Below are 12,585 nucleotides of genomic sequence, written 5' to 3'. Positions count from 1 at the left end.
TGCTCAGGATGGGGCTGTTCAGACCGATTTTAAAATTAGGCTGGAAAAAAAAAACAAAAAACTGAAACATGGCTACTAGTTTCCTTATGCCATAAACAAACTTCAGTTGACAGAGAACACTGCTCCCCCCCGAAACTGAGAACATGACAAAAGTAACAGAAGAAACATTAATTTGGGGGCTTTATTTAATTCCTTTTTTCTTTTCCTTTTTTTTTTTTTTTTTTTTTAGATGCTACATCATCAAACAGGATTGGTCTTTTTACGGCATAGGACTAGTTTACTACTAATATTTTTTCCCCTAGATAGACTTATTTACATACAAAAACAGTTTCCTGACCACTGTTTCTCCAATGCTTGGATGATCAAAACTCCCAACAATTTACGTGTAGTGCCCAAAACACCAGGAGGCAGAAGAATCTCGCATCACTACAGCAGCAGTTTTTTAGTTCTAGTCACTGGCTTTAGAACAGGTGTCTTTTCATACCATATAGTATTAGTCAATTTTGTGACAGTAAGGAAACATGAGATGAAATACATTAAATAAGTTAAATATGCATTAAACATCTCTGAATAACATTTTAATTCAACTAAATGAACCAACAGCAATGTAGCTTGGTCCCTTCATGAGAACAAGGCATTGACCTTTATTCCAAACGAGCGTCATACCAGTCAATATACGCCTCTTAATGATGCCTAGCACATTCAGCATTGCCACATACAATTCTTCTCAGCTTCTCACTATTCATTTAAGTGCCAAGAAATCGGTAACTTGCACAGAGTTGAAGACACTGACAGAAACTGTTAAATTTATGAGCAGAATGGTGGATTAACGTATTTTACAGAAGTTATCAACACCTCCTGCCTAACCCAGCTCCAAACATCCAATAGGGCCAGCTCCAGCAGTGGAGGAATAGTTTTTTTCTATTTTCCTTTTTTTTCTCCCTTTTTTTAAAAAGAGGTAATTCAGCAACATGTACCAGGGTCTAAGAATGTTTAAAATGACATATACAATATTCCATTGTAGTGTTAAATCATGATTTTCTTCCTGCCTTCATCACTGAAGATTATTCTCTTTCATTCACTCATTCATTGTACATTTTAAACTTTCTAGATTATGTTACATAATATTTGTGCAGGGGTAATTTAAAGGCAAGACCTGTGAGATGTCATACATTAATTTTTTTTAAACATTGTTATGAATAAATTTAATCCAATGATATGGCAGAACCATCAAATCAATTTACAATTTCCAGCATGCTGCCTCTACAAGGCTATTTTTCCTATAATTACACCAAAGACAAAGAACAAAACCACCAAAGCGAGTATTCTGGAGCTGAACCCTTCATCCTTGACAGCAGCTGCAGAAGCAGATATTGGGTTGTTTGTCTGGGGTGCCTTCCTCATCCGAAGTCCATCTTCTTCCTACAGGAAGATAAATTGCTTAATTCTACTGGAAAAAAAAGTTTTAATTATTCACCTTGTATTTATTTTAGGTGTGAATAATAAAATAGGGGAGCGCTAATTTACAGCTTATTTAGAGTTCCATACACTAGATAACCCTAAGGAGAGGAGTTCTCTGTCTGCTTTGCTGGCAGAGAAAAAAAATACATTCTCTTCAAGTTTTCTCCTATGAAAGGTAATAAATAAGCCCTAAGTAAGGCTAAGGTAATAGAGGAAGCAATGAGGAAGCCTGCAAGGACACTTGTCTGAAGTCTGGAGACAGGTCCAGAGCATTAAGAGCAATGATGAAGGGAATGGCATGAAGACGCTCGTCTTGCTCTGTAAAACTGAGTATAATGCTGTTGGGGAAAACGTTTTAAAATATAACTCAGTAAGACAGGTTGTGAAAAATATGAAGCTTTAAGGGAATTATATTCATCATTGCCCTAGTGAGATTTCACAAACAAATTTTTGCCAGCACTTGAAAACTATTTCCTCCACCATAGTAATACTGAAGTTTTGTGACAAAACTAACGTTAACTATTAGGATGCTCTTTTGACATGAATTTGACAGCTCTCTTGATTGAAAGATGCATGGTACAACACCTAATAACATCATAACACCAGATACTATCATTTCAAGTGGATACAATGCCCTACACTTCTTGATCTGAAGTGTTGTGCAGCACAGCTGGGTGTTAGCGCGCTCCATTCCACACACACATCACTTTAGGAGCTGGTAAAAAGCAAGGCTTTGTGACCTAACTGAACAGCTGAAGCAATGGTGTTAAGCTTTTTTATGTGACACATTATGAGAGTGCAAAAAGTATAAGCTATTGAAGCAAAAGCCTCCAGTCTACACATAAAAAAACACTCTAGAAATAAAATTGTAATAAAAGTTACTGCAGCCCCAAAAACTGACAGGTAAGAGGAATTCAAAACGCTTTGTCTATGTGAGTGGTTTTCCACTTTTGAATTCAAAGGGACAACTCATTTTCTTCAGGAAAATATTAAAGAAATCACAGACTACCTGATATCTCATTGCTGCTACAAATCTGGATGGGAACAACTGACTTTTTTTTTTTTTTTTTTTTTAATAAAAAACAAGATACTGTTTAACTAAATGGTAATTTTACTGCTAGAAAGCAAAACCTTAAATTTTAACTTTTCATTTTAAATATTTAAACATCTTGAGCAAGATCTAGTCTGACACTGGCAGCACTTGGTGGCTGGTGGTAATTTAACATTGTTTTCTGACCTTTTACAGATGTTCCTAACACTTCACTAAAGGGAACAGAGATCACAGTTTTAAGATGTTACCAAAGGTGTGAGCTCCCATACAGGATTTACTCAAGACTGACTTGTTAAAAAAAAAAAAAAAAAAAAAAATACGGATAGCATTCAAAGTACTGGGAGACACTGGAAAAGCTAAGCTTATGTCTCAGCTATACATGTATGCTATTTCTATAAGCAAAACAAAATTGTTTTACAAATGTTTAAATAATTTCTTTATGTACCAGCCAGCCATGCAGCATCAGAGCTGACAGAAGAGTTCCTTTCACTGAGGTCCAGTACTCACAAATTTCAAGTTTTTATTGGTGCTGTTATCTACGAAACTAGACATTTATAATAAATGAAACTATTGCCTTTTTTTTTTTTCCAGCACGGTGATAAAGCCTTCTGTTTGGTTTCACAGTGATGTGCTGGATATGAGAGGAAGCATATTTCCTTTTCATTTGCGTTACTTTGGTCATTTCAACTAACGTTATAGGTGCAATTACTTAAAACTTAATATTAGTATAACATTGCCCTCAAGCTCCCATCAGTTTGAGAGAACAGGGCCAAATCCAACACTAAATGCTGATTTCAGACTCAGGAAATTAGATGGGAAAAGAAAAAACAAAAGAATGTGAATTTATTACTTTGGGTTGCTATCCAATCAGCTTCTGACTGCATGAGTTGCAATATTCCTTTTGAAGGAACCACAGATTTCAACACTTTTTTATGACTTTACAGGGAGAAACTTACATTCTTTTAATTGACAGACAATAATAAAATATTATGCTGAAAAGAAGTAACCAAGCCTTTCAGTTTGAATTCTATATTTCGAAAAAGGGGTAAACCTGGAAAAAAAAAAATCTCTTTACCTTAAACTGTTTATTCTCCTCCCGTAACCTCTGAACTTCTACTTGAAGCCTCTTATATTCTTCCATTACTTTCTTAACTTCAGAGTCATCCAAAGAAGAACTTATTGATTTAGACATTACAGAGGAATCTGTCTTTGTTGCAGTTGTGGATACAATTTTATTTATTTCTATGTCATGCTGTTAAAAAAGGATAGAGTGATTTTTGGTTAGTTAACGCCACACCACAAACCTGATACTTAGGAGGAGAATCAGGTAAAATTTTCTGTGCACACTTGCAACGTGCCTGTATCAAAAGAAATAAGCAACATTTTTCTTTCTGCAAGCTTCACTTCCCCTTCCTGTTTTTCCACAGAAAACACCAGATCAGCAGCTATAAGTGCAGACAGAATGACCCCTGGTTTTCAGTCATGTAAAAAAGGAAATATGTCCCACCATGTCCCGCAGTAAGAAAGGGAACTTGAATTATTTGCTCACACACTGCTTATGGAGTCCTCGTGCTCCCCTCGCCTTTCCCTCTCCAAGCACAACACCAGCAGCTATCCAAGAGCCATTCTATTGCTAGGCACCACCCAGTTGCTCTGCTGCAGTTCTCTCTTCACTCCTCATAGCTATCATATCTCCACCTTTCTGTTTTTCTACGGTGATTGAGGAACTTTTAGCCCAAGTTAGGAAAGAGAAGCTGCAAAGCTCCAAAGCCCCCTCCTTCTCCTGGCTTTGGATCCTCTCTGTTCCTCTCTGGTGCAACAGGCTCAGCTCTAACAAGAGCAAACTGCTCTCTCCCCACCCAAACTGCCCCCAAAGTCTTAACATGAAGCTTTTATTTATAAAGTCAGAAGAACTTGTTAGTACTTGTGCTTTATTTTGCTCTAATAAATTTTAGGCATTATAGAAAAAAAATTCTCTTTCCTTCCTCTTGTCACACCTCTAAATGGGAAACGCAGAAAGTACCCAGGCCCAATACAGAAGCACCTACTTTTAGAGCAGGTGTTCACTCTTTGGAGCAGGTAGAGAAGACAGTGAGACCACAACAGTGCAATTTTAACAACGCGTAATTGTAATCACAAGCTGCCCAGTGCAATATATAGTGCTTGTGCCTTCAGTATCTGTGTATTAGGAAACAATCCTCAGTTCACTCAGCCTATTACCAGCTCTACGCTTAATACTACACACTTCCTTCAGAAATTGATCAGTGTTCATAGCTCTAACAAACAAAGGATCCTACAATATTATAGCTGCTTATTGCAACATAACCCCTAACTGCATTTTTTCAATCTTCCTTACTAGATGTATACCAACTTGCAAAAACCAGTGTCGTATAAAGGAAGCAAAAGGGGAGTGCTGGACAGGCAAATTTGTATTGTTCACAGCTATTAAGCTCGGAGCTTACGTGGAAGCACTAATGAACATCAATCAGCTTTTGTTTTGTTTTAATATTTTTATCCAATGTGATCTCATTCAATGAAGAAAGATCAACTCAAAGATTTCCTTATGGTTGTGTTGCATTCACATTGCTCAAGTTAGCTGCTAGTAATATTAAGTATCACTAGGATTTAAAAACATAAAATAAAACCATTTAAAACAGGGATGCCATCCAGACGGTGAAACAGAGGGTTCTGTCTTTTGCTTATATAGCTGTCTGTATAAACATGCCATTTTACATGATTTACTGTGGTATTAAGTTAAGTCACACAATACGCAGCTGAAAATACTCACAGGCTTATCATTTTCCGCTGGTAGCTCAAACACACACCTAAGTTTCGAATCCATGAGCTCCTCTGGTTTTGCCTCTTTCCACTGTAATAATTTAATATTAAACAGAGTATAATAAGACACATGGAAAATGTAGCGGATTGTATAAACAAATCACATCATCTCATGAAAAACTCCACAGGTGTTTATCATGTTACCATTAACCATATACAGGACCAAAAATGAAAATCAAGTACATAATTGAGTAGTAATGTTAAAGACCAGACCAGACATTTTAAAATAAATAATTCTGAATAGTCTGAAACTTTCACAGGTAATTTATGAGTGAACTGGGAAATGTGTAAGAGTAATTAGCATAGACAGGGGGAGCTATGGTCCTGATTTAAAAAAAAAATAAAAAAGACAGGAGGGGTATATTTAAAGGAAGGGAATGATGTTTTGCACCTGCTTATGTTTCAGCATCAATGCCTAAACAATAACAAATGTACTACAAATCAAAATGGGTAACTCTCCCTCTCATCCTTCTTTGCTCTTCAATTAAAAGAGTCTATCACAATATAATTTCCTTTCAATATTTTTAATAGGGATTAACAGTCATAAATCTATGCTCAATATCAGCCATAACCCTGAACTGAAAAGATTGGTTTGTAGCAGTGGTAATAGTAGTGATAAACAGTGAGAAGCGTCCACATTTTATGTCCTGGGGTGCTCATGCTTCTTCTCACTTTGCCCATACTTCTGGGCCAAGCACGGCATGGCTCAGCACATCTCAAGTAGGTGTCAAATTATGGCTTACCCCTGTGCAACCTGAAGAAGAATTTGACCCATCCTAAATAGCTGAGTAGTACTTCAGCTCTTCTGTGGGTGAAGTCAGAATCCTATTTTGAGCTTGTTGGCTGCTGGGGACGTGTTGAAAGCTTTATAGTATTCTAGTAATTTGTCTCACCTGTTTATCCAGAATAGGAAGATACTTGGAGAGCGGTAACAAAACTGAGAAGTGACCAAATGTTACAGGAAAAGAAATGGTATTGGTCTGAGGAGCTCTGGAAAACTGAAAGGACCATCTGGATCCTTAAAAATATTCTTTGCTAGCAGAATAACATTTTAATTTAATGAGTTACTTTATACCATGTAGAGTTAGAAAGAAATGCAGACGGGATTATTCTTCTAGTGATGCAGACATTTCATTACTATTGCTTTTTCTCCCACTGGATCTTATTTTAAGGTCATTAAACAAATACAGTTCCATAAATCTCCTTCTAAAAGGGAAATTCTCAACTCTACAAAGTGCCTCAGCTTTAAAGAGCTGTTCAGAAGACATGTATTGTAAAGACTACTGTAAAAAAAAAAAAAAAAAGATATGCGTTCTGAGTTTGTTTTTGTTTTTTTTTAAGTTAGACATATACATTCAAACATACACAGAGCTGTATACGTTAGAGAATAAAGGGCATTTTTTCTAATTTATTGTTTCCTCAACAATTACTACATGTTCTGTCAAACTAACAAAAGCTAAACCAGAGAAAGCTTCCTTGAAGTAGCAAATATCTCATTGCTATAGGAAAACCACCAGCAGACATACTGCTTTTTTTCTTTCTTGGTCACCTTAACATAGCCATCTTATTTCTACATATTTTTGTCCTTCTTTACTTCAGAACTTATATGCTTCTGTTACTCTCATTTGTAATCCATAGAACAAAATCTCTAAGGGCAGTTCATTTAAGCCACAACAGTAAGGATAAAGAAAAAAAAAAACAGTATTTGTAAACCATCTTCCCAATTCCTCCTGGGAAAAGGAGCTGCTTAAAAGAAGACTCAAGACAGCGTACAAAGGCATAAAATATAGGAGATGCCACAGAACTGATCCTTAGAATATGTAGCCCAAGTTTGCCTTTTTTTTTTAAAAAAGTCACTTTATGTAAAAAAAATTTACAACTACTTAGCATGTTTTATGGCTTGGTATCCCATTGCTGACAGGAGCCTCTTAAGAAAGCAACCACAGACTGTTGTGCTGTGCTGAAAGACACAGTGCTGACACAAGAATCCTGAGGCTTCAGACAAATACACAAAACCTCACCATGCCCAGAGATGGAAACCTAGTCATGCTTTCAAGGAACATTCCAGTGTTGTCTGCAACAGGCTTTAAGCAATGTGGTAAAATGTCTTAAAAAAATATAGAAACAGAATTAAATTAATTAAAATTGACTTCTATACTTACTACTGCTTCCATATCTGAAGTATCAGCTGGAGCAAACATAGACTGAACCATGAACTTGTGTTTACTTTTCTCATTAGGGTCATAGTCAAAAGGCTGTAGCATCACTGCAAGAAAAAAAACACACATTATGTTAACATTGCTTGGATGCATAGTCATGCACTGATGATATAGTTAACAGATTTGAGAAATAAAGACATTAAAATGACTTGAAGTGTTAACTCTCTCTGACCGAAGTAGCAGCTGAGATCAGGAACTTCATTCAAAAAAAAAAAAAAAAAAAAATAATAAAAAAGGTAATAGAAACTAACTTCTTCAGTCTGCACAAATTTTTGTCTTGAGAATTTTGGAAATGCTGATCACAATACAATATTCTGTCCACGACTATGGCAATATAGTAGTAGCAATTTAGAGTGAACAGGATAATTTACATATCTTCTGGGACAGAGGGAAAAATTTCTCAAAGAAAGCATCATGTGTTTTCCCTCCATCCCTGGGGCCGAAGTAAGCTGGCATTCTGATTAGTTGCACACAGTGTTGTGGATGGTTCAGGAGAAAGGCTGCAGAGGCAGGCAAAGACAACGATTTTAAACCTTGAGGATTCAGAATGCAAATCTCCTCTACAAAGCAGAAAAATCTCATGATATTTATCAAGTACAGCTACTTCCCTTCCAAAATAAGTTGCTGAAAGCTTGTTAAAAATATAGAGCTGAAAGTTCATGGTTAAATGAGAAGAACTACGTTCAGGGGGCAAAAAAAAAGGAAATGTTGGGCAGGGGGGAGGGAAGGAATGGTATGGGAAGGAGATGAGTGCCTTAGTTTATTTTTTTATTTTTATTTATTTTAACATATTGGGAACTTTCATGGCCTCTCTTTCAATCACAGTGGTCACTTAGAACCTCTACATTTTGCAAATGACACCTGGATATTTAACACTGATATTAAAAAAACACAGGACTTGCTTTGAGATCAGCCAGCACAAAATGTAAAAAATAAGTATTTTATACAAACTTGTTATTAGATACTGCAAAAAGCTGCACACCCTCAAAAAAAAAAAAAGATATTTAAAATGACCTTTAGTGAACTGCAATTACTGCTAACATTAAAAGAAATGGTGTAAGGATTAAAAATTCACATTTTATGACCCATAGGCTACTTCAGGCCCTCAATTCAATCACAGTGAACAGTTCGAGAACTGGGATTGCTTTCAAGCAGTAGTGCCATTAACATGTGCTGAAATTCATGTGCTAATTGCAGGGATTTATAGTATACAAGTGATATCCAGAGATCCCATTTATTACAAATGAAGAAAAAACAAACCAATCTGCCCCTTTCAATAAGCAAAATATGTTACACTTGTGCCATCTTTATTATGCACACAGTCTGTGGCCATCAACAACCAAATGACTTTTAAAGCTGCAGGAAAAGCAAGACAGCCAGTTGTCTCAAATATGCTGTGAAAATTATTATACATTTTTGACTTGCCTTGCAGTAATCAAATACTAGTCCAAAATAAATATTTGTGTTATTAACAGGCTGCATTTATAACTCCTCTTCCAAACAGAAGCGATTGAACTGTGAAAGCACGGCTATTTCAACATTGCATGACACATCACTGAAAAGCAGCAAAATAATTTCTCGTCCCTTTTGTAGCCACCTAGCTGTTGTTTCAAGTCTACACAATGTTGAAGAGCCAACTGGGTTGTCAGAGCTATCCGCTGTTTCTGGAACTCATCCAGACCTGCAGTTTTAACAGTTTGCTTTGCAGAGTGCAACTATAAGCTCATTTGAAAATCATTATTTCCCCAGTGGTAGTGCTGAAGCCGTGCTTCAACGCCAAACGAGTGCTGCTCTGAATTCCATTCACCGAATCCTAACAGCAAGCAGCTCGAGAGGGCTCGGCAGTATAAACGTTGTTAGCACTTTATTTTTAGATCAATACACGAAAGCCACATCGACACAAATTATTCAACAAATGTCTTGTAAGCCAGATGGGAAGCTCAAAAATACTTACTTTGTTCAAAAGGAAACCAAAGCATTCAACATTTATTCACGTACTATTGGGGGTTTCTGTGAAAGGGTGCTTCCATGGATCTGCCCTAATTGCCAGAGAAGTGGCTACGGTGAGCACGGCTCCTTTGCTTTGCCTGGAAATTCCATACCTTGCACGAGAACTACCTGAAAAGGGCACATTCCTACAAAATACCTTACAAAATCAGCCTTCTTAGCTGGTCAGAAGTTTCTGACCAGCTGTCATCAGAAGCCAGTGACCCAACAAAATGACTAACAGGAGTTTCAAGTATGCTGGTACCAGCATCCATGAGGATGCGGCTGGGATATGCATCCCTCTGCCCACATTGATGGCCCTACAGCATCCTATCACAAGTAAAACCTGCAAAGCCATTGGGAGACCAATGGAATAAGAAATAACATCAGTTGTACTTGCTAGCCCAGTTGCCTTTTCCAAAATTCAAAGGACCAAGCTGATGTCCTGAAACATTTCCACATAATGGCCACCAGTTTACTCCCAGGCTCCTGTTACACCCCTTCATTTGTTACACGAGGATCCACAGATAGCGAAACAGAGGTGAAATGCTCCTTTTTCCCCAGTGCAGTTTAATGGCAAAGCTAATATCAGTATCAAGGGCAGAGGAAATTTGAAGCAAGGAAGGAAGATGGAAGGCCACACTCTGCTCTAAAAGCCTGCCGGGATCTACCCCTCCCTTCAAAGAGCAGAAGGAACAGAAAAGTCTCCCTGCTCAGATCGTCAGCAACCTTCCCCTGCTTTCCATCTCAATTTATTAATGGCTGTTTACTTGGTCTTGGACCAACGCTGCCCTTGTGCTTAAATATCACAGAAGGGGAAGAGTCCTTTACTTCCAGTGCATTCCAAGGCATCAATCACAGCAACTCCTGGCCTCCTGGTGAACCAATAGGCCAGACTGCCAGTCCTCTCTGGGTCAGGCTCCCCATTCATTCTCTGCACCTGCTCTGCCTCAAATTCCTCTCTGTCAGTTACTCTACGTATACAAACACAACATTTTATTAGTGCCTTGGACAATAGCATTTATGCTCTCTCTTCCATTACCTAGATGGACCGTACATACTACATTTGCCCTACTCACAGTTGTGTTATGTTGTTATGTTAGTTGTTATGTTAACAATTTGGTCACCCTATGATTAGTCACAACATCCCCATAACCCTCCCATTTTGTTCAACGATCTTGTAATTACAGCAGAAGTATTTTATTCTCCAAGTACGTGATTTTGCAGTTTTTACAACGAGGCTCATCCTGGTTCTCTTACTGAAGCTTTCAAGGACGCCTAGTTCTAGCTGCATATCTTCAGCCTCCCAACTTTACATCATCATCAGGGTTTTTAGTGTACTCTTTGTGCCAGAATTGCTTACAAAAGCATGAAGCAAACTTAATACCAAACATCATTCTCGAGAAACATCGCTGGTCACTTCCTCCTGGTGCAGTTCAGAAGCTATCCATCCACTGCAGCACTGCTTACTCTTCAGCAGCCCACTCAGTAGTCTGTGAGTCTATTTGTGTCTTTTCGACCTTTATTAATGGTTTTCCTATACAACATGGGATTAAATTCTTTATGGTCTGGCTAGATCAGAACTACCACGCCTCACCTTCACACAAACAACCCACGCTGCTACAGGGATGAGCCTCAAGGTCACGGTGCCGGAGGTGAACGAAGGACACCCGCATCAACAAACAGGCAGAAGCCACTGCATCCCTTTGTTTGTTCCATGTTTGCATAGCTCTTTCTGTAAATACTGCAGTAACACTGAAAATTGTTGACTCCTGCAGATCGAGATAGACTCTCCTAAAGCAAGCAGACAAAACCAGCCCCAGACTCAGGGACCACCACGTAGCCTTGGGGGGTGCAGGGGAATGGCAGCGGCCGATGTCTTAGCGGAAGAGGCAGACCCTGTGACCAGCACAGTCCTGAAGGAAAACACAAACTGCCTTTTCCAACTCAGGCAAGTTCACAAAAGACTAAAAATCCCCCCAAGGATGCCTTCAGCCTCCCCCAGCTTCCAGGGAGCACGTTCATTCTGCACTGTGCGGCAGGATGCTGCACGCACACGGCACCATCTGTACTTCATCTCTCCCGTTATACACCTAGCTGCAGACTCATCAGCAGCTGCTTGTATTTTCTCACTTTTTCCCTTGTAATCTATTCATGCCTTTTATTTAGATTCCAGCCTCTTGGGAGCCGCAAAATCAGATATCTTTGTTCAAGTAAGGCATGTTTAACAAAAAACAGAATGTGTGCAAATCCCCTTCTCCAAGTGCTTCAGACCAAATGCAATCAAAGAGGGTGACAGCACATACGCACACTTCCCGACAGTTACATAAACTCAGCTGTTAAAATTACATGCCATTATATAACAGGTGAAAACAGGGACTACAAACCTGACATCGCAGCGAGCAGCGCATGCTGACAGAGCCTTAAATGCTGGCATTTAGGAAAAGCTGCGCTATGGCATAAGCAGCCAGTATCTGACACCCCACTAGAATAAGGAAAGCTTTGCTTTTCTAGCGTTTTTGTGTGTTAAGTGAGCCAACATACTAGCAAGAAATAATGTTCAGATAGCTGCCTGCCTAAGGACAGAACACCTTCTCGTGAGCTTGTATCAAAATAGGATCCGCCTGTGGGACTGTATGGAAGAGAGGCAGCCAGTTGCTACAGCGCAAGGGAGACAGAGGCTGCCCCAAAGGCAGCAGTCAGTCCGTAATATTCTAAAAACCACGAATTGTTCCAGAGCTTCAACTCCATTGTGCTTTGGCACTGCATTTCTCTGGAGGCACAAGGTGCAGTACCAACGCAGTGCCACTGTGTTAACGCCAGTCAGCAGTTCTCAAGAGAACACATTGCATAAACTACACACACCCCAATTAGTTTAAGTGTCTGGAAGTTATTACTGAGCTATATTCTAATAACTTCTAGCAAAAATGCGGCTAAAATACAGGTTTGGAAGAATTCAAGTCCTATTTTTATGCCTTACGTGAGACTTGAATCCCATGACTGAAGAATAACTGATTCAGAGGCAAAGAA

The 12,585-nt window shown here is 38.6% G+C and overlaps 1 protein-coding gene across 2 annotated transcripts in view; it reads right to left on the bottom strand.

Annotated features, from left to right (window-relative positions):
* Positions 1 to 1,164: 1,164 nt before the first annotated feature.
* The window catches only part of VAPB (VAMP associated protein B and C), a 29,192-nt gene continuing 17,771 nt past the window's right edge, over positions 1,165 to 12,585 (bottom strand). Inside the window, exons 3-6 of one of the 2 annotated variants that reach the window (XM_084296720.1) lie at positions 7,513 to 7,616; positions 5,301 to 5,381; positions 3,817 to 3,870; positions 1,165 to 1,422 (exon numbers count right to left, since the gene is read on the bottom strand). In XM_084296720.1, the coding sequence (XP_084152846.1) occupies positions 1,264 to 1,422; positions 3,817 to 3,870; positions 5,301 to 5,381; positions 7,513 to 7,616 (398 nt within the window). In that variant the 3' untranslated portion in view covers positions 1,165 to 1,263. Of the gene's footprint in view, positions 1,423 to 3,587; positions 3,765 to 3,816; positions 3,871 to 5,300; positions 5,382 to 7,512; positions 7,617 to 12,585 lie in introns of both variants that reach the window. The other variant, XM_084296719.1, reaches the window with a different exon arrangement.

This window comes from Netta rufina (assembly GCF_964035555.1).
Source record: "Netta rufina genome assembly, chromosome: 16".
NCBI classification, from domain to species: Eukaryota; Metazoa; Chordata; class Aves; order Anseriformes; family Anatidae; genus Netta; species Netta rufina.
The sequence above is the reverse complement of the archived record's forward strand: the minus strand, read 5'-3'. Positions and strand labels throughout refer to the sequence as shown.